General features: G+C 41.8%; 2 protein-coding genes across 2 annotated transcripts in view; both read left to right on the top strand.

Annotated features, from left to right (window-relative positions):
* slc38a3b (solute carrier family 38 member 3b) overlaps positions 1–25,419 on the top strand; it is a 271,863-nt gene that overhangs the window by 80,399 nt on the left and 166,045 nt on the right. The window lies entirely within an intron of this gene.
* Positions 14,704–25,419, top strand: part of gnai2b (guanine nucleotide binding protein (G protein), alpha inhibiting activity polypeptide 2b) — a gene marked incomplete at both ends in the record, with an annotated part of 92,596 nt that continues 81,880 nt past the window's right edge. The window contains one exon of the mRNA XM_084063125.1: positions 14,704–14,821. Coding sequence (XP_083919251.1) covers positions 14,704–14,821 — 118 coding nt within the window. The remainder of the gene's footprint in view (positions 14,822–25,419) is intronic.

Below are 25,419 nucleotides of genomic sequence, written 5' to 3'. Positions count from 1 at the left end.
CACCCAATCAGGCATGGGCTCTGACTCCAAGCTGTTTTGACCCTTCAGTGCCTGCGGGGGCTCCACCCAATGTCTAGGTTGGTTTTCAGAGGGAAGTCCTGACCCCACAGGTTGATTAAATACTTCCAGGTTTTGCTAACATTGTAGAGATCAGCCATGCAGTTGATATTTGCCTGTACGCGTGGCCAGGCAGCATGCACTCACAGGTTGGCTGACCATGAAGACATTATCAAAACATGAGAAGATACCCCGAGACAGCAGCAAGGAATGAAGCCTCTACCTTCTTGTCCACATGGATACAGTAAACATTCTGAGCGGCGTACAGTAGGTGGCTCGCAGCAGACGCTCAAAGTTCTGCACCTATATGAATAAAAGGAATTAAATCCTTTTGGCTACCTATATTCATCATTTGCGTTTTATCTGTAAACATTATGACTGCCATTTCAACAGAATTTAAATGAAAGGAAAATAAATGAATCGTTCACAAATATTTACATACCTTATGACCCACAACAATGGAAAAGGCCATGGGGAAATCCTCCTCTTCCTGGCTTAGACGAAACGTCAAATACTGACTACTTAACTTGAACCTTCTGCAATGAATACGTAGTCATCTATTAAAGACGTAATCATTGGTGAAATATGGTATTGCTCCAGTCCTTTAGTATAATTTAACCATTTGAGCATTATAATATTTCTCCGAATGACGAATGCCAAAAATTGTTCATCTACAAACTCACAGCTTAGATTGTCTATTTTCGCTGCTGAATGTTTGCCTATTTTCAGGGCCGGACTGGGACCAAAATTCAGCCCTGGCATTTTGGTCCGGACCGGCCCCCCCCCCCCCCCCCCCCCCCCCATTTTGTCAACGGGGGGGGGGGGGGGGGGGGGGCGTTTCACTGAGCAAGCCCAGCCCTGCACATGAACTCTGCGGCCGCACTGAGGCGCCTGCTGGAAAGCATCCCAGCCCAAACATTAACGTAACTAATAATTGGGCCGCGCGACTCGGATATGACCGTAATAACCCTAAAACATTTAAAATATATTTTTCAAAAAAAAAAAAAAAAATTTTTTTTTTTTTTTTTTTTTTTTTTTGGGCCCAGTGGCCCACTGGCCCAGCGGCCCACCGGGCATTTGCCCGGTACGCCAAATGGCCAGTCCGCCGCTGCCTATTTTCACCGAATGTTCACCTATTTTTGCCAAATGGTTGCCTATAATGACAAGCCCAAAATAGGGACACCAGTTTGAAAGTGGTTGAAAATCCACAAATGCTGCTACATTTCAGTTGTAATAATGATATTCAAATACAAACATACAGTATAGATACTTTTGCTTTACAGAACCAAGCAGAGAATCATTTTGCTGCTATTAAAGCTACGTCAATGTATTCCTTTTGGGATTTCCCCACTTTCTAATGAGTTTTGTTTTTGACAGTACCAGCTCCTGGACAAACCGCAAGATGTCAGACACTGAGCTGAACTCTGGCGTTCTGACTGACTGGAAAGCTAAAAGCAGAGCTACCAGTGCACTGTGGGCAGTTGCTGCCTGCCCTTTTCAGGTATTTGTTTAGTACATTATTATATGTAGGTTCACATTTGTTTCCATTTGTACACTCTCTGAGTTACATACCCGTAAGGGTTTCTAATCTTTCTGTGGACCCCCTGGAAACCCCTCAAGGACCCCAGGGGGTCCCCATGAGACCCCACTTTGAGAACCACTGCTCTACACGGCAATATCCTCAGAGCTCATTGACTCGGCCAGTGCAATCTAATCCAACTCTATTTATAAAGCACATTTAAAAAACAACAGAGTTGACAAAAGTGCTGTATAGTCTGTAAACTAGGAAGCTCACATAAAAAGAACACAATGAAAATACAATGACCGGAATACACTATAGAGCGTCGCAGTTCCCGCCCACTTCCTGGTGCCGGAAGTAAATACTCGATCCATTTTTCCCATTGACTTTTACAAAGATATTTATATAAATTAATTTAAGCCTAGAATCAAGCTATCCAGGATCCTGGTGAATCATGACCATAAAACGTTTGATTCTGTGAAAAAACTTTTTTGAAAACGGCAAAACAAAGGGTATTTATTAAATATAGTATATCATATCATTAAATATAAAATTTTAAAAAATCACAGAAAAAAAGGTTTTATGGTCATGATTCACCAGGATCCTGGATGGCTTGATTCTAGGCTTAAATTGATTGATATAAATATTTTTGCAAAAGTCAATGGGAAAAATGCATCGAGTATTTACTTCCGGCACCAGGAAGTGGCGGAACTGCGACGCTCTATAGGAAGAATAAGACCGAAATATAAATAGGCACAACTCTCAAGCTGGGTTAAAAGGGAGTTCGTTTTAAGACATGTTTTAAAAACAGGTAGCATTTATCCGTTCATCCCATTTAAAAGCACTGTCCATTTTGACACCAAAAGGGACAAGACTCTAAAATTGGATCACTTTTGATCGACATAGCATAACATTAATACTGCAATCTGGTGGGCTGAAGAGGCTATTGTATTTAGTGTGAATTCTAACCCAACTGTTTCATACTTAAATGCCAGAGTAGATTCATTGTGAGGAGAAAACCAACCAATTTTGTAATAATTCAGAGAAAATAACCCAATATAATTCCCTCTCAATATGGTGCAGTTCTACCTATGTGATATCTGATGCTAAAACCTGTGCTCACTTAAATCCCTCAATAATGAGATTATCCCCATGTTGGAATAGTGGGCTGGGCAGTGACCTCCCATCAGCTGTGTGTCTAAGACACACACACACACACACACACACACACACACACACACACACACACACACACACACACACACACACACACACACACACACACACACACACACACACACACACACACACACACACACACACACACACACACACACACACACACACACACACACACACACACACACACACACACACACACACACACACACACACACACACACACACACACACACACACACACACACACACACACACACACACACACACACACACACACACACACACACACACACACACACACACACACACACACACACACACACACACACACACACACACACACACACACACACACACACACACACACACACACACACACACACACACACACACACAGACAGACAGACAGACAGACAGACAGACAGACAGACAGACAGACAGACAGACAGACAGACAGACAGACAGACAGACAGACAGACAGACAGACAGACAGACAGACAGACAGACAGACAGACAGACAGACAGACAGTGTTGTGCTGCACCTGAGTACCATTTTGAGGCAGTTTTACTTTACTTGAGTATGTCCAACCATTTTTCAATACTTTATACTTCTACTCCACTACATCTCTGATACTTAATGTTGTACTCTATTACAATGATTTGACAGCTTTGTAGATTTTGATTATTACTGCAAAACATTTAAGCCCAATTAAGCCCTATTTTATACTTCTGCTATTCAAAAATAGTCTTCAAGCTCACAGGTGTGACGTGTTTTGTGCCATTTTTGATAGCACGATCACGATTATAACGCGTTAATGTATTCCACCACAATATGTATGTATAAAATCACATGAGCATCTCTAAATCAGGTTTCATTATATCTTCCCCCAAAACTTTTAACCGTCGCTGCCTTTTAATAAAAATCCATAATACACAATAAACAAAAAGTACATCTCTTTGGAAGCATATAAAAGCTACAGTACAACTGTATAACAGAAGCGTATGTTCAGTCCTACATTTCTTTTGACCCACCTGAGATTCGTGTTTCGGTTTCCCTATGATTATACTGAGCCCCTGCAGTTCATTGTTATGTTTTAAATCGTGGTTAATAGTAAGACCGATTAATAGTCCCATCCCTAGGCTACTTCAAGTATGCCAATACTTTTGTACTTTTGATTTCAAAATAACATTTTGAATACAGGCCCTTGTACTTGTAACAGAGAGTATTTCTAAATGGTGTTATTGCAACGTTTTAGTGTTAAGTAAATCAGAGTACTTCCTCCACCACTGTGTGTATTTAAGATAGACCCCACTCCCTAGCTCTAATCCCCCCATTTCAGCCACACCTTAGTGCCCAGTATAAAAGGCCCTGGCCTCAGCAGACCCTCAGCATCAGTCCTCCAGCCTGCCTCGTCTACATCATTCAGCAGCAGCTTGCATCTGGAAAACCTTCTGACGGCCAAGAGACCATGGAGCTCAAAGCGACCGTGTCCCTTCTTCTGGTGCTGTTCCTGGGACACTCTCACACCCACCCTGGCCTGGTAAGAACCTGCCTGATGGCTCAAAACGTATTGTCAACTATGCATCTATTATGTTATATTTATGTATTGTTGTTGTGATGTCTTTCGTCATGTTGTTTAGTGTCTTTTTGTTGAGGACCACAATGGAAATAAGCCCGCTGGCTTTCTTTCTGTTTTCATCCTCGGTGATGCATTGACTGTATGTCGGAAAGTGCTCTTGTGCTCTTTTTTTGTGTCACGAAATAAAATCAATCAATCAATCAATGAACTAGGGCTTTAGCTATTGACTACTTACTGATTCATATTTATTGCTAATAATTATTTAAATTTTTATATATCAACAAATTGACCAAAAAAAGAATCGAAAAAATATTTTAAAAAGTACAAACTCACACTGTGTCTCATCTGCTAGTTTCTGTTAACTGTTGCACTCTTGCATTATATGCATTATGAATAATACATGCAACATTGTCTTTTTTCTTTGCGTCGCAGGACAAGACAGAGATCGGTTCCCATGGTGAGTGCAGGGCTCCCCATTTGCTTCCCATTTTGACATATGAGATTGTTTACACAATGATAACGGTAAACTTGACATGAGATGCCTTGTATTTGCTTATATTGTACAGAACACCTGGGAGAAGAGGACATGGACATCACCACAGCCATCATGACCATGAACAATGGTAAGTACTCCATCACTGACAGGAAACATGCACTTCTACAGGAATTATGGCAATGATTCTCAGCCCTTTTTAATTCAAAGGGCCCCCATTTGATAGGATTGTTTTATCGAAGCGAAGCGTTGTGAGCTTGTAGATCATCTTTCACTTTGGTACTTTATATTTTGATGTCAATACTTGTGCACTTTTACAATTTCTAATACACACATTTTACTTGCAAAATATTTTTTTTTTACATTGTGGTATTGCTACTTTTACTTAAGTGAAACATCTGAGCACACAAAGAAACCTTGAACCTTGATGGCTGGCTGATATTCTATCTGAAGCTACTGTATCTGTGCTCTTTTCTCTGACTAGGCACTAGGGACTTTCTGCTGGAGGGAGATGTGTTTATTCCCAGAACAAGGAATGCCATGAAATGCTTCAGCAAAACCTTCAACTGTCAGTGGCCAAAGTCAGACAACGGGAAAGTGGAGGTCCCGTTCACCTTCAGCTCCAAATACAGTAAGGTTTCCTTGCCTATAGAGTCAAGGTTTAACACTATATATATATATATATATATATATATATATATATATATATATATATATATATATATATATATATATATATATATATATATATATATATATATATCAATACATAACAATAAATAATATCTATTAGTTCGATGAACTGTTGCACACTTATACCATGCCGCATGTTTTGCTGACTATCTTGCCCTTTGGCTCTCCTCTATGACTGCAGACGAGGAGGAGAAGGAACTGATGCTGAACGCAATGGAGGACTTCCACCAGATGACCTGCATTCGTTTCATTCCTCGCGTCGAGCAGAGGACGTACCTCAGCATCGAACCCAGATTTGGGTGAGCCGACGATGCACTGTCCACGACCGCACACTTAAGCGCAGTACATGCTCCTTCTGATCACTGTTCATTTTGACAGATGATTGATTTAGTTTTAGTCACATTTTTGTCATCTGGAATGTTTTAGTTTTTGTCGATGAAATTATCATAAGATTTTAGTCGACTAAATCTACAGTTGATTTTGTCGACAAAAACTTGGGCAATTATGGCGTCGTAATGCTTGATTTTACACTTGGTTGCATGCTTAAAATAGCCGATCTACAAGCTCACAATGCTTCGCAGCGCAACACGTTGTGAGCTTGTAGATCTGCTATTTTCAGAGCGCAACCAACCATAAAATGACTTGTCTTAGTTGTTCTGGATCTCTTCTCCACTAGTCCCTCCTTAGCATTTTAGTCTAGTTTTTATTTGTTGTCAATATATTTAGTCTAGTTTTAATCATCATAGCTTAGTATTTATTTAGTTTTTATTTAGTGTTCGTCAGTGAAAAAGTCGACAAACATGTTTTGTCATACATATAGTTTTAGTCGACGAAATTCTGATCGGTCTCAGAACTTTTTCTCAGAACCTGTGCACCCCAGATGTTTTGACCCTCTGGACCCTCAGGGCTCACCCAGGGGTCCTTGAGCGGGCTCCTTGGGGTCCCCAGCAAAATGAGGTTTTACATTTTAAAGGAATACTTCACCCCCAAAAAACGTTTTCCTATCAATTACTCACCCTGTGAAGCCTGGAATTCATGAACATTTGTTCTTCTTAGCCAATTTTAACAAGAGCAAAACTATACTTAAAACAAAACTTAAATCTCTCTCTCTCTCTCTCTCTCTCTCTCTCTCTCTCTCTCTCTCTCTCTCTCCTCTAGATTACAATACTGATGAACCAAAACATGGATTAATCTTTCTCTCTGTCTGTCTGTCTCTCTCTCTCTAGGTGCTACTCGTCTATAGGGCGTACAGGGTACAAGCAGGTGGTGTCCCTGCAGAGGTTCGGCTGCGTTCAGCACGGTGTCGTGCAGCACGAGCTGCTCCACGCGCTGGGCTTCCACCACGAGCAGAGCCGCAGCGACCGCGACGAACACGTCCAGATCAACTTTGAAAACGTCAGGAAATGTAAGAATCCTGTGATGATTGTACAGTATGTTAAGATTAAGAATATTTTCGAAGGTTAAAACTGTGATAGACTGAGTTGATTCATTGATTTTGGAGTGGTAACTCAAGGAGCGGTCTGAGGTTCAGGTTCAGGTATAAAAAAACAACTACAGCAGATTAAAAAACATGGCAGGTTAGTACAGTAAGCAACACAGCAGCAGTGAATCAATTTAATAATGGGTGTTAGATTAAGGTGTGCCCAGAGCCATGGGTGTGCCAATGTGCAAATAGATACAGTATCTAACACACCCATAATTAATTTGATTAGCTGCAGCTGTGTTGCTTACATCACAGTGTACTACAAGGTCAGTCCTATGTAGCCTGCTGTAGTTTTTAATCTGAACAGGAAAAAACAAACTACAAAATCAGCCGAGGGTTTCATTGCCCTTTACAATGCTTTTTTTTTTGTGTCAAAAGAACAAGTCTAGAACTAATGTTGTAAAAAGTGAATGCCAGCCCACCTGACACAGTGTCCTTTCCCTCATCAGATATGAAGGTCAACTTCAAGAAGCAGGAGACCAATAATTTGGACACTCCGTACGACTATGACTCTATAATGCACTACGGAAGGTAAGGCAAAGGAAAACATAACCACATGAACCTAGCGTCCGTGTTCTGGTCATAATAGGCCAACATTCGGCCGATCTACATGCTTCGCATTGTGACGCATTGTGAGCAATATTTGTCTTTGAAATGTAGTCGAGTGAAAGTATCCAAAAATACAAATACTCAATTAAAGTACAGATACTCAGAAAATAAGTACAGTACTCAAGTAAATGAATTTTGGTACTGTCCACCACTGCTCTAGTCACCACCCTACTGGTCGACCTCCCTGCATTTAGGCCACCCACCCCCAGTGTTGTTTCCCCTTTTCTTAATACTTCATTAATCCTCTTGTTTTCCCTCACTGTAGAAACGCTTTCTCCAAGAGCCTAAGACTGGAAACCATTACTCCTATTCCTGATGCGTCTGTCAAGATCGGACAGAGGAAGGGTATGTCTGACACAGACATTATCAGGATCAACAGACTCTACAAATGCCCAGCATATACGGGTCCAGTTGGCAAAGCTAGGCAAGGAAAAGCTAGCAAGGCAAAGCTAGTCAAAAAAGAAAGCAAGGCCAAGCCCAAGGCCAAAAAATATTTCAAGAACAAATCTACTCTGTTCTAGATTTGTAAGCTCACAGCAAGTCGCTACTGTTCTGCAACACTGTTACAGTGTTGACAAATGACAAAGTATAAAATAGGACATTCATTTATATTAGAACCTAAAAGATAAATATGGAGATACATACCCCTACCCTACAGTATGCTTGTTTTTTGCCCGACAGCAACAATATACATTTCAGAGCATTACAACACTGAACACTTTATAGACCCCTTTAGATTTCATGCATTCATCTGATTTATGTCTGCATTACATGACAGTACACTACTGTACACTGTATCTCACATTCACACTGTAGTGAAGCTATACTCTTGAAATACTTCCCAATGCATACATTTTAAAGCTATTAATGTCCTGGCCGATAAAATGGAGTGAGTTCATTTGCAGTTGAAAGTGCTCATCGTGACTGTAATTACATTTCGTTAAACGTCTCTGCGGAAATACAAGCCAACAAGGTCCGCCAGGGTGACATAACTTCACACATTCTTCCTGTCATCTAAAGCTGTCAATTTGTTTCTGTTATTGTGAAATCACATGTATAATAAAAAAAAAGCAAGGAAACAAAATGACCTCAGTTGCAATTCTTTGACTCTTTGAAGATGAAAGCAGAGATTCCCCCCCAAAAAAGGGATTGAAATTCATTTGCTGAGGTGAAATAATGACAGTGCTGCGATGTTTTCATAACGTTTTCATTTTGGTGGTATGTAAAACTGGGGTGTGCACACCTGTGAGAATCACCACTTGCAATGAGTGGATAAATACCGGCTTACACAGTCAAATCCTCAGTGTCACTGTAAATTCAACTGAAGAGTGTACAAATGGAACCAAATGAACCCTACGGGTGCGATACAATGGGAGAATGCGGACTAGCCGACACCAAACTCCGGATCGCCCTCCACTCCCTCCTGTCTACCGCCAGGGTCTTGAGCTCCACGGTGTTGTTAGCTCTGCTGTCATGCCGCAGTGTGTCTACGTAGGTGGTGCACCTCTTTCCCCTCCTAGCTTTGCCTTTGGTTGGCTCCCACCGTGTCAGTTTGCTTGCCACCAGTTCATATAGTGGCCCTGCCAGCCGTGTCCTATACGGGTCCATTTGTACACTCATCACAATTCAATGAACACAAAGGTTTAAACTGTGTGTACTGTCAGGAAGCCAACCATTTTGGTTTGGAGGCCTGTGTTGCACTGGACAGTAGAGGATGTGGTTACAGTATAGGACAGTGGTTCTCAAACTGTGGGTCGGGTCCTCACATGATTTATTTGGGGGGGGGTTCCCCAGAAGACAGTGTGACAATTCAAGTAACCTTTTTAATACCTAAAAAAAAGAAAAAGAAAAGAAAGCAAAGAGAAAGACCATTATTGCATCAATAGTAATCAACAAACTAAATTTAAAAAAAAAATCAAACAAATTTCGAAATAAAATAAGAAATTATCACGTTGTGAGCTTGTAAGATCTGCTATTTTCACAATATTTATCTGTGGAACCGAGTCAAACTAAATTGAATGCCTCAACTCCTACAATTCCAAGTGCTTGTCAGGGTGGTGGGGTCCCCACCAGTACAAATATGATTATTTTGGGGGGTCCCGGCCTGAAAAGGTTGAGAACCACTGCAGTAGGACACTCACTCACCTCTCTCACACTACAGACAATTAGTTGTTTTCACCAGTAGCCTACAGCCTACAGACTTCACGACAAAGCCTGAGACCCCATATGTTCTGTTCTGTTCTGTTCTCAGATTAATGACTCCTGCATGAGTTTGTGAAGTTCTCATCCATGCCCGTCTTTTTCTCCAGCCTTACGAAGCGCATTGTTAGGTTAATTCGCGGCCCAATTCGTGTATCTCAGTGCCATCACTCCAGAGCCATAGAGCCACACGCAGGTGAGCCACACTCACCTGATGTCAGTCAGAGCCATCACAGCACAGAGAGTGAGTGAGCGTGTGCATGTGTGTGTGCGTGTGCGTGTGTGTGTGCGTGTGCGTGTGTGTGTGCGTGTGTGCGCGTGTGTCTGTGCGTGTGTGCGCATGCGTGTGTGCGTGTCACAGTCAGTGTTTTCATATATTAACACCCATGGCATGTGTACTTTACCATCATATTGTGCCAAATAAATTAATAAAATATTTATTTTCCCAGTACAATCAAACAATGACCGGAGGAACTTTGGTCAACTTGAGTATTTTTTTTCTTCAAAGAGGTCTTAACTGGTGAGTCAGGTGATGATCATCTCCGTTAAAAGTAAAATCTTTTTTTTGCTCTTCGCTTTTTACCACTTTTACTCCCCAATTATTTCCTCCCCACACACATTAGTGTGTTGTCACTGCTGTTGTATCCTACTGACTCACCTGTCAGTGAGGAGCCCCCACCGGGAGGACGTATAGAGCCCTCGTCCTACTCCTCCCGCCCAACAACACTCCCTGCTGACAGGTGCCGCCTCAGCCCGTAGAAATACATGCAGTGATATCACCCTCCCCGTCCGGCTTCCCTGAACATGGGCCAATTGTGTTCGTATAGACGCTCTCCGTTAAAATCAATTGGATATCGGGAGGCTTATAGAGGAAAAAAATATTTCATACCAAAACAATTCCCCTTCTGGAAAAGATTTTGTGGCAGGGCTTTTGTGCCATAGACACTTTGCAATTTGTCACACTGCAATGTGTCATTACTTACTTGTTTGATGTACCAACTGAATCCCCCCCCTATAAATGAGACAACATTTATAGTCAACAGCATGAGGTCCCAAGGGTGTGTACTGTCACATCATAAATTTGTCAAAGAAAATAAAAGAATAGGCCTGTTACTTTGTTTGTGCTGCTTAATGAGACCCAGACTGATGCCCAGAGCCACTGTAGAGAGCAGGTTTTCTTCATTGACCAGGTTTAAATGGATAGGTTAGATGAGGACAAGGTTTTGAGCTAAAATAACTAAAAAGTCTTTGAATTTGTTATTTTTCTATATTTGAAAGTCATTTTAATAGATCAAATAACTGATACGGCAAAGAAATCATTTTAAAGCTTGTAAACGTTGGGTGAAAAGCAGCAGACATCTCTTCGGGAGATAACCATATGAAATGTTATTTGCCAGCGCTCACACATTGGGTGATATTTTATTTTACTCTCCAGTACAGTAGTAACTCATTGAATCCTACAGTACACTGTTCCATGATGGGGTCAAAATGTATAATAATAATAAAGACACACTACGTCCCTGTCACTTTTAACACCGCAACACTGTCTTACATGAGCTTTTTCTCAGACACACACATCCACACACGGATGTACAGGAGTGAAAACAATAGTCTCAGACCCGGACTGTTCAGGGTGATGGAGAGAGTGAGAGATGGCACACACGAGGCGAGAAGGACAAGCAACCTGCTCCATACAATTTGGAACCAGTTAACCCACCAGGGCCACAAATTCACACAATTGCATACAGTTGCTTTTCCAACTCTGCCATGCAGGCAGGAACTGACAGTATTTTTGTTTCTTTTATTTGCTTGTAATCTTTGCACACATTTTTGTGATTTGCAGACCATTTTTATTTGTTTTGTAAGAATTCTCCATTTGGAGATAAAAGTTTGATAATTGGTTGTTTATTCTACTTGGATAAATGGATTACACTCATTTCTATATATTATGGGGAAAGGCTTCAGAGAGTGTAATTGTCCATCCTTAATAGAAATCAATTGGATTTTACATTCAGATCCCCTGTTTTGAGGCAAAGAAAATCTATTTGGCACACTTTGGGCACACCAATGGCTAAAATTGAGAGACTGTCCCAACAGTCACAACTCTGACTAAGATATCTGTAAAATTGTTGCGCTTCAGTTCAATGACACCGAATTTGGAGGAGCTGCAGTTCATTTAATTAGTAAAGTGATGTTATTCCCATTCAAAGTTTTGTTTAGGTGGAGGTAAAAGCTGTACTTTATCCGCTGTTACTGGTGGAGGCTTCAACTAAACTCCCAGGTGGTACCTATCCACAGACACCAAGATTGTGCATCTAGGGCCTGCAGTTGTGGACCTATAACTGATTTGTTTTGGTAATTTGGGTAATATCAGGTTAAATTATAAAAAATAGCGTGTCTGTTCAATGTCATCAAGTGGTGTAGCCCTAACATTGGTCTCTTAAACCTACTGCACCAGAGCGCCACCCTGTGGGGAAACAAACCACATCCCACTGAGATTTCACTGGGTACTTGGCACTGGGGACAATTATTCCATATTTCATAAGCGCTGAACTTACATTAATAATAACTAGTAATTGTAGTGGAATAAAAAAATACAATATTTGCCTCTGATATGTAGCAAGTGTGGAGTAGAAGTACAAAGTATAATGTATAACAAATGGAAATACCCGCCCGCCTGCAGGCCCACCCCTAGCCTGAGCAATAGGCTCTATATGCACAGCAGCCATATTGGAAAGAAATTGGACCTCTTGATTACTTCCTTCATAGGTGTTACCAATGATACTAATGAAGGCTCTGTTCCATTCTGGTCAAACAGAGTCAGGGTGCTGATATTGTGCATGTTGGCTCCCTGGAAAGATTGCTACTACACCAATCACTGAGTCTGGGTCTCAAATTGGGGTCCAGGGACCCTCATGGTTCCTTGAGTGGGTTCCAAATGGTCCCTTACGGGTGTGGTACTCTGAGAGTGTACGAATGACCAGCAAGGGTCCATTTGGTTCCATTTGTACATTATCAGAGTTATGGGGGTCCTTGAAATTAAAAGGTTTTAGAACCACTTGGTGACACTAAATGGAACAGAGCCTTCATTAGTATCATTGTTTGGTAACACCTATGAAGGAAGTAAGGAATAAGTCCAATAGGCTCTATTGCACAGCAGCCATATTGGAAAGAAATTGGGCCTCTTCTTTACTTCCTTCAAAGGTCTTACCAATTATACTAATGAAGGCTCTGTTCCATTCTGGTCAAACAGAGTCAGGGTGCTACTCTGCTTCACCAGTGGTTCTCAAAGTGTGGTCCAGGGACCCTCATGGTTCCTTGAGGGGGTTCCAAATGGCGCCTTACAGTTGTGTAACTCTGAGAGCGTACACATGGAACCAAATGGACCCGTGTCCATTTGGTTCCATTTGTACGCTCTCAGAGTTATGGGGTCCTTGAAATGAAAAAAAGTTTGAGAACCACTGTGCTACACTAAATGGAACAGAGCCTTAATTAGTATCATTGGTAACACCTGTTAAGGAAGTAAGGAAGATGGCCAATTTCTTTCCACTGTGGCTGCTGTGGATAGAGCCTATTTTAATAGGGATATGGGTGTGTGCAGGTGGAACATTGCCTTTCACTCTAACTGTAATTTGGCCGCTTGGGGGCACTGCTGATCAGCTGTATTGGCAGGGATAGGTAGGTTCAACTGTCAAAGAGTCTCGATTTTAATAGGCTACTTTCCAAACACACTGACAAATGACACTAGTCATGTTCCAGTATAATTGTAACATTTGACCCATAGTATAGCTTCCCACAATTCCACATACAGCTAGATCCAAGTGTAGGTCCATAATGCAGGCTGTTCCTCGCCAGAGCTGGCGAAAACTTCTGGGAACTCAGATTAAGGGCAGGCTAACCACTGTTCTGTCAAAGAATAGATTGCTTAATTGAGAACAGATCAGTAGACTAGCAGTGGTTCCCAAACTTTTTAGCTCATGATGCCAAGGAGAAATTAGACGTTTGTCTGGGACCCACACCCAAACTAGTGGAAATAGCAGATCTACAAACTTGGCACCGCGTTGTGAGCTAGCAGATCGGCTATTTTCCCTACTTCTTTAACATTTTGTTTTCGAATTCATGGAATTTCTTGGATATTTTTTTTTTGGGGATTTTTGAAAATGTATTCATGAAATGATTTTAAAAACATTGATTTATTTTTTATTCATGAAAAATGTTGCTCTTTTTTATTATTATTGGAGGATTTTATTTAGTTGGCATTTACTCGTGACCCATAAAAATGTGTCCGCGGACCCACAAATGGCTCCGACCCACTGCCTGGGAAACAGTGCATTAGCCTGTCCTGTGGAAGAAGAGTTGGAAGAGAGAGAGAGAGAGCAGGATGGATCCTCTTTGAATGGATACGACTCTGAGACGAGTGGTGGAATTACCAAATGGACCTCCAATCCGCTATATAATAAACGCTGTGCGAGCGCATCTCTGATCTGGTGTTAAAGTCAAATGACATTCAAGCTTGAATAACCGAATTGGACATCAAATTGACTAGGAGGTGAAGTCTGAGCTTAAATATTTTTGATTTTCTTTACTATTGCCAGTGTCACGGTTTTAGAATTTAGGGCGGTTTATTTGGACTGCATTAGCCTTGGATCAAGACTATCCTAGATATATTTGATCGATTTTGACATTTGCATATCATAGATACGAAAGTAAAAAGTCAGACTCGATAAAATACATCTGTGATAGTCTTGATCCAAGGCTAGGTCCTGCATATTGGTTTTGGCATCCGATCCCGGGGCTGTCTGTCTCACAAGGGAATTCATAACCGTAACGGTCATCATCAGAGCAGCTGCCTTGCTGCCGTGCTGTTGGATTGGAACCGTCAACCGCCATGGGCTGCACGGTGAGCGCCGAGGATAAAGCCGCCGTCGAGAGATCCAAGATGATCGACAAGAACCTCCGCGAGGACGGCGACAAGGCGGCGAGAGAAGTCAAGCTGCTTTTGTTAGGTAGGTAAGTTATTGCTTCTTTGACCTAACCTCTTTATTATAGGCAACGTTATCTTGGTCTCACTACTAGCCGCCTACTGCCTACTCCATTCGGCATTGTAAAGGCATTGGGACGCCACCAAGTTGCATCACTTGCAATTTAGGAAACATCTGGACTGGATAATGATGATGCACTGCAGGCAGCACACTGTGGCGATGCTGTGATCTGTCAACTTTAATTCGGGCACACACACACACACACACACACACGCTCCTCCTGGCTCCTGGCACATCTTTCAGGGAGGACGCGAATTTGACTGTAAATAGGCTAAAGTATATAATTGTGTGTGTGTGTGTGTGTGTGTGTGTGTGTGTGTGTGTGTGTGTGTGTGTGTGTGTGTGTGTGTGTGTGTGTGCGTGCGTGCGTGCGTGCGTGCGTGCGTGCGTGCGTGCGTGCGTGCGTGTGTGTGTGTGTGTGTGTGTGTGTGCGTGCGCGCGCTGCGTGTGTATTGTATGTATGTATGTGTGTGTGTATGTATGTATGTATGTATGTATATATATATACGTGTATATATAATTAATTCAGCTAGTTAACTTGACATTGACCTTTACCTACGTGCAGACTACAAATACAGTAGGCCCATGTGTGTCCCAACCTGAAAATGTAGACTATTTTCTGTTTGATAAAGAGCTGGAGAGACCCTGCTGTTACTGAACAAATTATTACTATCAGAATAGAGCTCCAGGGTGGGAGGTGGGGGGTATCGGTGAGAACCAATCATAAAACGGCTTTATCAAGCTGTGGGCTGGCACACAGGAGAATGCATTGAAATGACTGGGAAGGCGGGGGTGATATTAACATTGAAGTCATTGAAGACAACCTGGCCTGGGTGTACATCAAGTTTTTAAAGCTGCTTTGCCCCCGGTCGGGCCAATAGATGAAGACACCACTTTTGGTGTAACACCATACAATGGCCAGTCACAGCATTTAGAGTTACATGGTAGAATTAAAATAATCTCTTTCTTTCTCTACTCCCATGTGGGGGGGGGGGGGTCGTCACATGCATTGTACATAATAGACAAGCCGCCACTTGCACATGCACGCACGCACGCACGCACCTCCACCTCCTCCTAAAGCTGCAGTGTGAATATTCTCACCCTTTGAACTAAACCGCTCACAAAATGTAAGGAAACTTGAATTTGGGCCATTTTATCTCCCCTTTACTAATACCAATCAGTAAAGTGCTATATATCATTTTTATCTGTGATTAGTCACCTTTACAACGAGGTACAGCTTGTAAGCATCGGGCATTCATGGAATGAGCAACACAGGCAAACGTGTGGGTAGCGCTGAGCAAGGGGTTCTCCTTCCATTCCGACATCTCGCCACTCCGACTAGTGGCTTCCGCGTGCGGTTAGGGTTAGGGTTAGGGTTAGGTATAGGGTTCGTCAACGTCGGAAAGGCAACATGTCGGAAAGGCGAAATGCACCCGCTGAGCAAAAATGTGCCAAAATCACCCAATATGCTTTTGCTGGTAATGGCTCTTGTTTTGATTAACCTGCCAGCACACACCTGCTGAGAGGTGGGTTCTGCAACTTTGCGTTCTGCAACATGGGTTCTGCAACTTTGTTGAGTTTGTGTATGCTCCAAGCAGCAACACTGCCCCATAGAAAGATGCCACGTTTGTCCCTTCAGGATAAGGCCCGTGCAATATGGCAAGTGAAGCTGGTGTTCCGTTACGCAGATTACGCATTATTTGATGGTACCATTTGCAGGCAGGTGTGTGCCAGTCAAAGGTGTGTAACTGGCACCTGAGCATGGGCCCTGCAACTTTGACATCTGTCTTTGGTACCGTTGTGCAAATCTTGCCTGTAAATCTATGGTTCCTCAGTGAAGCAAGGGGTCTGGGTTGTTGTCTTCCTTGTTGACTTCACCAGTCTCACAGAACTTAGTCCTAAATTTGGAAATGGTACCAGGGCTAACACCAAATAATGCTGTCACGCTGCATAACGGAACACCAGCTTCACTTGCCCTGTTGCACGGGCCTTATCCTGACAAAAGTGGCATCTTTCCATGGGGGCAGTGTTGCTGCTTGGAGCATACACAAACTCAACAAAGTTGCAGAACCCATGTTCAGGTGCCAGTCACTCACCTGTGAGGCAGTCACACACCTGAAGCCCATTGAATGTCATGAATGTCACGACATTGAATGTCAGCAGAAAAGTCTAATAGGCCATTTTGGCACATTTTTGCTCGGCGCTACCCAAACGTTTGCCTGTGTTGCTCATTCCATGAATGCCCGATGCTTACAAGCTGTACCTCGTTGTAAAGGTGACTAATCACCGATAAAAATGATATATAGCACTTTACTGATTGGTATTAGTAAAGGGGAGATAAAATGGCCCAAATTCAAGTTTCCTTACATTTTGTGAGCGGTTTCTATGTTCAAGGGAGGGGGAGTGTTCATCCATGACTGCTGCTAGAAATGACACAAATTTGATAGCATCTTGTAATTACATTCTCAACAGGACAGTAGCATTTTACCCATGAATCTTCTGTTAATACATGCAGTGGCATCTTACCTAAGGCTCTATCTGGCTTACTTTTAGACACAACTAATCTTGATGTAGCCTGTGAAATTATAAGAAGAACCCAATTCTAGTTTATACACTACACGTGGGAGTGGGAGGCACGAGTGTAAACTCTGCACATTTAGTGAGGTCTTCTCCATAGATATATTACAGTGTATTCCATTATCCCCAACTTTCAAGCAAACGTCAGTACATGTACAGTACACAAGGCATTGCACAGCAGCCATATTGGAAATAAATTGGGCCTCTTCCTTACTTCCTTCACAGGTGTTACCAATGATTCTAATGAAGGCTCTGTTCCATTTAGTGTAGCACATTGGTTCTCAAACCTTTCAATTTCAAGGACCCCGATAACTCTGAGAGTGTACAAATGGAACCAAATGGACCCTTACGGGTCCATTTGGTTCCATTTGTACACTCTTAGAGTTACACACCCATAAGAGGCCATTTGGAACCCCCTCAAGAAACCATGAGGGTCCCTGGACCACACTTTGAGACCCACTGGTGTAGCAGAGAGTTTCCAATGAGTCAACATACATGCACAATATCAGCACCCTGACTCTGTTTGACCAAAATGGAACAGAGCCTTCATTAGTATCATTGGTAACACCTGTGAAGGAAGTAAGAAGAGGCCCAATTTCTTTCCAATATGGCTGCTGTGCATAGAGCCTATTGTGATTACAATGTCTTACAGTAGGTTGTGACACCGGTCTAAAGCAAGGTGCTCTGGGTTAAATTACACTCCTCCTCTGAAGTGGTTGCCGAGCGAGACTTGGTGGATAAAATCGTTATTGTTTAACTACCCCTTGGGATCTGTTGGCCCATTTTTTTCTCTTTCAAACAATGTTCTTTATATATTTCATTCTGGGAATTGATTCAATCATCATTCAGAGCCAGTGTTCCATGCTAATGGTTTTGACCAAATTGATTCCTCTCCCCAACTACTTTTGCACTTCAGTGGACTTGCACTCCCCATTCATTTGTTCAGTGTGTGTGTGTGTGTGTGTGTGTGTGTGTGTGTGTGTGTGTGTGTGTGTGTGTGTGTGTGTGTGTGTGTGTGTGTGTGTGTGTGTCAGTGTGTGTGCGCGCGTGTCTGTCACACACTTGTATTACTATGCTTGTGAGGGCCAAATGACCCCATAAGTATACTTTGAAATACACACTGTGAGGACCATTTTTGTTGTTGTTTGGTTGTTTTGTGGTTAAAAAACATAATTTTAGGCTTACAATTACAAAATGGTTCAGTTGAAGGTTAGGAGAGTTTAGGTTTAGCGGTTAAGGTTGGAGTCCCGTGTCGTGCACCAAAAATAGTTGATCTACAACCTCACAGCTGTAGCTCTTAACTGTATTGCAGGCTTGCAAATCGGCTATTTTCAGGGTTTGAGTTAAAAACGGCAAATTCATGAAATCACCATCCTAAAATGTTGACGTCCTCACAGGTATAGTAAAATGTAGTGTAGTATAGTGTGCGTGTGTGTGTGTGTGTGGGCCTATGTGTCTCTCCGTAATGGGGTTGCAGTTGGTTAGTCAGCGCTGCTCTTTGAGCGCATGCTGGGAAAAGCCAATGCTGTACAACCACAGCACAAGTGCAGCAACTCATTTAGTTCAGCAACCCATGACTTCCTTGCTGGCTCAGAAAATACATGCTACGGTTATTCACCACTTAAACCCCATATACTTCAGTTGACCGGTGTCCCCCAGGGGTCTATACTTGGGCCCTTCTTTTTTCCCCTGTGCACCAAAGTCTCTTTGTGAAAATAGCCGATCTGTAAGTTGGCTCATATATTTTCTATGAATGTTCGCCTATTACGACATGCCCATATTAGAGATGCGAGGGATGGCGGGACTGTTGATATGAGATCTGTGACCCTACGCACGCACGTACGCATGCACGCATGCACACACACAAGAAAATTGGGGGCTTCACTGGTCTAATCTGTCAGTGTGCACAGAACATTTGGCACTTATCGGTCCAGAGGTTTGCAAGATTAGCCCTGGACACAGACAGACAGACAGACAGACAGACAGACAGAGATTTTGTTTGGTCATTTATTTGTGTCATCACTTCCAATTTAACTTTTTTATTCTGTATCCTGTGTAGGTTCTCTCTCCTGATTGGAGAGAGAGAGAGAGAGAGAGAGAGAGAGAGAGAGAGAGAGAGAGAGAGAGAGAGAGAGAGAGAGAGAGAGAGAGAGAGAGAGAGAGAGAGAGAGAGAGAGAGAGAGAGAGAGAGAGAGAGAGAGAGAGAGAGAGAGAGAGAGAGAGAGAGAGAGAGAGAGAGAGAGAGAGAGAGAGAGAGAGATACATTTATTAGCCAAAAAGCACTGCATGTGGTTCTGTTGAGCCTCCCTGAGGGCAGCAGCTGGAATAGATGCTGGCCTGAATAAGAAGGGTCAGATATAATGATGTTGGCATGTTTAATCATCCGTTGTATGATCAATCATCCGTTGATGTAGAGGGATTCTACCGGGGGGGAGGGACCAGTGATATTAAGAACCTGACAGATTTTTGGGTCCTACGCCGATCCCAATTTTGGAGTGTCCTAGACCACCTATACATTTTGACTGATATTTTGTACAAAAGGAAGGGCTAAATCAGTTCTAATCACTTCGCTTTGATCAGAGTTTGTCCAAAATAGAAAATTCCAAAATAGCCGAACTGCAAGCCCACAACGCAAAACCTTTGAAAAAGTGTGACATGCCAAAAATATGACGCCAGGTTTAAAGTGATTAAAATCGGGACACACTGCCTGCATAATTGCAGATCAGACGTTGTCAAGGAAAGTCAAATAATGGCCAATAATGGTCCAAACCAGTGTATCGGTCCAGCTCTAATGATTTTGGATGCTCTGTTTATAATGCGCTGCATTTTGTGTTGTGAGTGACGGTCCACATTACTGTACCAAACTGTGATGGATGATGAGAGAATTCTCTGAATGATGGCTGCGAAGAACAGCTGTGAAATACAGCTGCGTCGGCGCGTGTTGCTGATGAGGTGGGCCGCGTGAGGATCCCAGCCGAGGGACTTATTGATGTGAGTTCCAAGGAATTTGAAACACTTTGTTATGCGACGCGATGGCAGTTGATGTGAATAGGCCTTTTATTGTTTTTCAGACGCCATAAGTATGGTTATTTCACTTGTTTTCGCCCAAGTCATTTTCTTTGCCCCAGGTGACTGCCTGAAGGTGATCACCGTGTGGAGCTGGGTCTTGTTTATTGTTTGGTGATGAGTCCAGCTTTCATATTGTCATTTGTTTATTTGTTCTGTCATTGGATGCAAGAGGATTGGTGTACAGAGAAAAGAGCCATGGAGAAGAGGTCTTGATGGGGGGCGCCAGCGAGCGGGGGCGGGATGCATGATTGTTCACCATGATGGTTCACCATCACCCTTTGTCGCCCATTTGACATGGAGCTCTCTATATCCACAGTTGGAAGAGTCAATGTGCATTTCTTTTCTAACAGTTATTGATTGATTTTGAGGGGGTTGGCTGAAAACAGAGACAAATACTGTATGTGTTTGTACGTGTTCTTTGAGAATATGTGTTTCTTTTGGTGTTCTAGTGATTGATGGAGTGCAAAGTTGACCGCATCCTCCACGGAACGGCTAGCTCAGTATGCTAATTGAACGTATCCAGAGATGAGGAGGTCTGAAACTCTGATTTTTATAGCAACAGAAGTAAGAGCAAATGGACTGAAATCATTGAGGCAGGAGTATGCTGGCAGATGTTTGCAGCAGGGATGATGGTAGAGAGTTTGAAATCTGATTGGACATGGTGCATTGACTTAAAGGAGTAGTTCAGCCACAAACATTACTTATTTTCTGGATTCAAGGCTACATGGGGTGCGTAACTGATAGAAAATAAGTAATTATTTGGGTGAACTACTCCTTTAAAGAGATGTTCAATGCTGGTAAAAACCTGGACCATATGAGCGGCACAGTGATGAAGTGCAGCGGTGCTAACTGCTAAGACTGTCGTGGCCGGAGGCATTCTGTTGTCCGTCCGTCACCCCGTCTGTCTGTCCGTCCACAAGCTCACATTGTGAGCTTGTAGATCTGCTACTGTATTTTCGCTATGTTTCAATTTTTGAAAAGTTTTTTATTCATGTCCTCAATCCAGCTCAGTCTTATCCCATTAAGACCGGGAACAAATCTGTGTCATTTTAGATGTCTTTGGCTATAAAAAAATAGCAGATCTACAAGCTCATAGCGCGGCACCGAGTGCAGCGCTATGAGCTTGTATATCTGCTATTTTTTTTTCTCGTGAAAATGTGTGCAAATCTTTGAATGTATTTTTCTTAAAGTAATACTAGGTAACTTTTTCAACAAAACTAAAGTTAAATTGTATATCTTTTGTGAGTGGCAAATGTTTCACAACACCCACTCCATGAATTTCACCCCTGAAAGCCTTTTCTATTATAATTTCTATTGAAAAGGTGGCTCGGTGAGCCTTTCCTGTGAAAATGACGTCATACAATAAGAGATTGTAGGATTTGAAGACGTATGTATGTATGTATTTGACCGTGGACCCCCATCTCAAAATATTTTGTTCCAGGCACTCCCCAGAAACAAAGATCTGAGAAATGTATATATATATTCAAAGATTTGCACACATTTTCACGATTTCCCCCCCAAAAATAGCAGATCTACAAGCTATGAGCTTGTATATCTGCTATTTTTGAATAGGCCAAATCATTCTAAAAATGACACACAGATGCGTTCCCGGTCTTAACCCATTAAGACCTGGAACTGTGTCATTTTTAGATTTGAGCTAAAAAGCATTATTTTACACTTTGGGCTATTCAAAAATAGCAGATATACAAGCTCATAGCGCGGCACGAGCTTGTATGTGCCGCGCTACGAGCTTGTAGATCTGCTATTTTTGAAAATTCGTGAAAATGTGTGCAAATCTTCTGAATATATATATTTTTAAAGCGAACATTTTTATCTCAAATCTTTGCTTCTAGGGGTCCCTGGAACAAAATATTTTGATGGGGGTCCGCGGCCAAAAACATATAATTTTGGGGGTCCTTGACATGAAAAAGATTGAGCACCACTGATATAGAAACATACGTTTTTCAGAAAACTGTTGGGATTTACGAGACATGTAGGAGCGGCCTTGGGCTAAGCTGACTAGCCCAAAAACACTCAGATGTTCAGGTATACTATCTGGAGGTCAGGGGAGTTTTCGCATAACATTTGGGCTGACAACTTACAGTAGAGTAGTGATTACATTATGCAGAGGATAGCCACTCATCCTGGCGAGGCGTGACGGTAGCTCCACTGAGGCATGAAAGTGGTATATGTCAAACCTTTCTGATGACTTTATGGCACGTGGCCGAGCCTGCTGCTGTCTTTCATCACAGATCGTCAGAAGAAGCAGTACCGTACGCGTGTTCCCTTTTGTTCTCGCCGAACGACTGAATTGAGTCAGTATCTACTTTACTCAAGTACTGTACTTGAGTACAATTCTGAGGTATTTGTACTTTGCTGGAGTATTTCCAATTTCCAATGCTTTTACTTCTACTCCACTACAATTATTTGAAAACTTTAGTTACTAGTTACTTTGCAGATTTTGATTATTTTTACAAAACATACACTTCAGCCCTACAGTATATACATTTCGGCCATTTGAAAAAAGCCGATCTACAAGCTCACGATGCGACACATTGTGAGCTTGTAGATCTGCTATTTTCAAAGGATTTTTATACATTTGAAAACTTGAAATGGGACATTTCTGCATAATGAGTACTTTTACTTTTCAAGGTTCAAGGTTCAAGGTAACTTTATTATGTCCCAAAAAGGGCGAATGGGTTTACAGCAAGAGTTATCAAAACATATTTCATACATTGAACAACATATTTCATACATTAAACTCTCACTGCTGGTCGCTGCGTGCGCTGCGCCCGTTCCCTCATTGCAAGAATTGGGGGGGGGGGGGGAGGAATGGAATGGAACGGCAAAAAAAGCACTACTCTCACGCCCTGGCCCCAAAGGGGGGCAGTGCATTGGTAGGCTAATGTACATTTTGATGCGAATACATGCGAATAAATGCGAATTTTTAACTTTTCCTCAAGTACATTTTGAATTCCAGACTTTTACTTGTAACAGAGTACTTCTATTTTGCAGTATTGATACTTTTAAGTAAAGAATGTCTGACTATCTGTAGTCAGAAAATCCACAGTGAGATATCGACCGGAGCCCTCATTATGTCTTCCCCTGTGTCTGGGTCTTCCATTAAACAGCTTATTTTACGTGTTCTAAATTTAGAGTAGCAGTACCCTTTTTCGTCTCCCAATTTAGTCGTTATGCCAATTAATGGTAGGGTAACACATAAGGGCCACATCTGATATTTACATACTAGTCCATATCTAAACAGCAATATGAGTTTAATGTTTCATAATTATATGGAAATTAATTAAAATTTGAAGTTGACTTTTGACTGTACTGGCAGCAGAATGGATTTGCACAGTGATGACATCACAAGGCGAGGAAGTTACATTTGTACATGCTGTATTGACTTAGAATACAATATTGGCCTATAAATGTACATTGTAAATGTCTAGCATTAAACACATGCTATTTGCAATGCTCTAGAAGCATCTCTCTATGTGAAACGTTCGATTAAATTTATATTTAGGATACAGTATAAGTATCCTTGCATAATGTTTATAGGGAGTTTAGGTGAGTTTACCAGGGTGGACTTCACAAAACCACTCAACTATGATTACTGAATGTTGGGGGTATTTGAGTATCCAGCTTTTAAAATGATCTGCTACCCTGCCTTTAACCACTTAAACCCTATACTTGGTTGACCCTCAGGGCTCTGTACAAGTGACATTTCTGTTTTTGCTCTACATGGAATATATATAATAGGCGATCTACAAGTGACAAATTGTGAGCTTGTAGATCTGCTAGTCTCCTGCGAAGGTTTTACCCACAATAGGGATGCTGGGGTCTTCCAGAATACAAAAAAAAATATTTATCGTTTATTGCCGAATTATAACATCCAGTAAGTTGTGTTTTTGTTCACCTTATTTGAATATCCAACTATTGTAGCCTGCTGGTTAAGTGTAAGTAAGTGGGTTTGACGGACACTACTTAGGACTAAAACAACACATTCATTAAATTGGGAAAACAAGAGAGGCCACACTGTGGCACTGTGTTCTCTGACTGACTGGGTTTTAGAGTAAATAACACGTTTGTTGTTGATAAGGGTGTGTGTGTGTGTGTGTGTCTGTGTGTGTGTGTGTGTGTGTGTGTGTGTGTGTGGGGGGGGGGGGGGGGGGCGGGGGGGTTCTACAGAAATGCTAGATTACCATCTTCAATTGTTGAAAAGTGCTTCTCAAGGCATTGTTGTGAATTTAGTTGACCCTTCATGTCTCTTAGCTTAGGGTGGTGGTGAGGAGTAGTGGAAAAAGTACTTAAATGTTTTACTTAAGTAAAAGTATCAATACTGCAATGTAGAAGTACTCTAATACAAGTAAATGTGCGGAATTCTAAATTTACTTGAATAAAAGTACAAAAGTATTGGTATCAAAATGTACTTAAAGTACCAAAAGTAAAAGTACTAAAATGTTTGAAAATAGCAGATCTACAAGCTCACAACGCGTTAAATCGTGACACGTTGTGAGCTTGTAGATCGGCTATTTTCAAATAGTTTAGGAATAAAATAGGGCTAAAGTGGTTAATGTATGTTTTATATTGTAATAATTTATATCTGCAAAGTAACTAGTAACTAAAGTTTTCAAATTAATTGTAGTGGAGTAAAAGTACAATGTTTGGCTCTGAGATGTAGTGGAGTAGAAGTAAAAGTATAGACAATTGGAAATACTCCAGTAAAGTAAAAGTACCTCAAAATTGTACTTAAAGGAGGAGTTCACCCAAAAAATGACTTATTTTCAATCAATGGGTATGTGCTTACACAGATGAGAGTGATTCAACACATGTATTTACTGGGTCAAGCAGATACATGTCAGTCCTATAATCATAACAGGCATTGATTGCACCGGACTGTCCCATACTTTGAG

The sequence above is a fragment of the Gymnoscopelus microlampas genome (genome assembly GCF_963454915.1).
Source record: "Gymnoscopelus microlampas genome assembly, chromosome: 7".
Taxonomy (NCBI): Eukaryota; Metazoa; Chordata; class Actinopteri; order Myctophiformes; family Myctophidae; genus Gymnoscopelus; species Gymnoscopelus microlampas.
The sequence above is the reverse complement of the archived record's forward strand: the minus strand, read 5'-3'. Positions and strand labels throughout refer to the sequence as shown.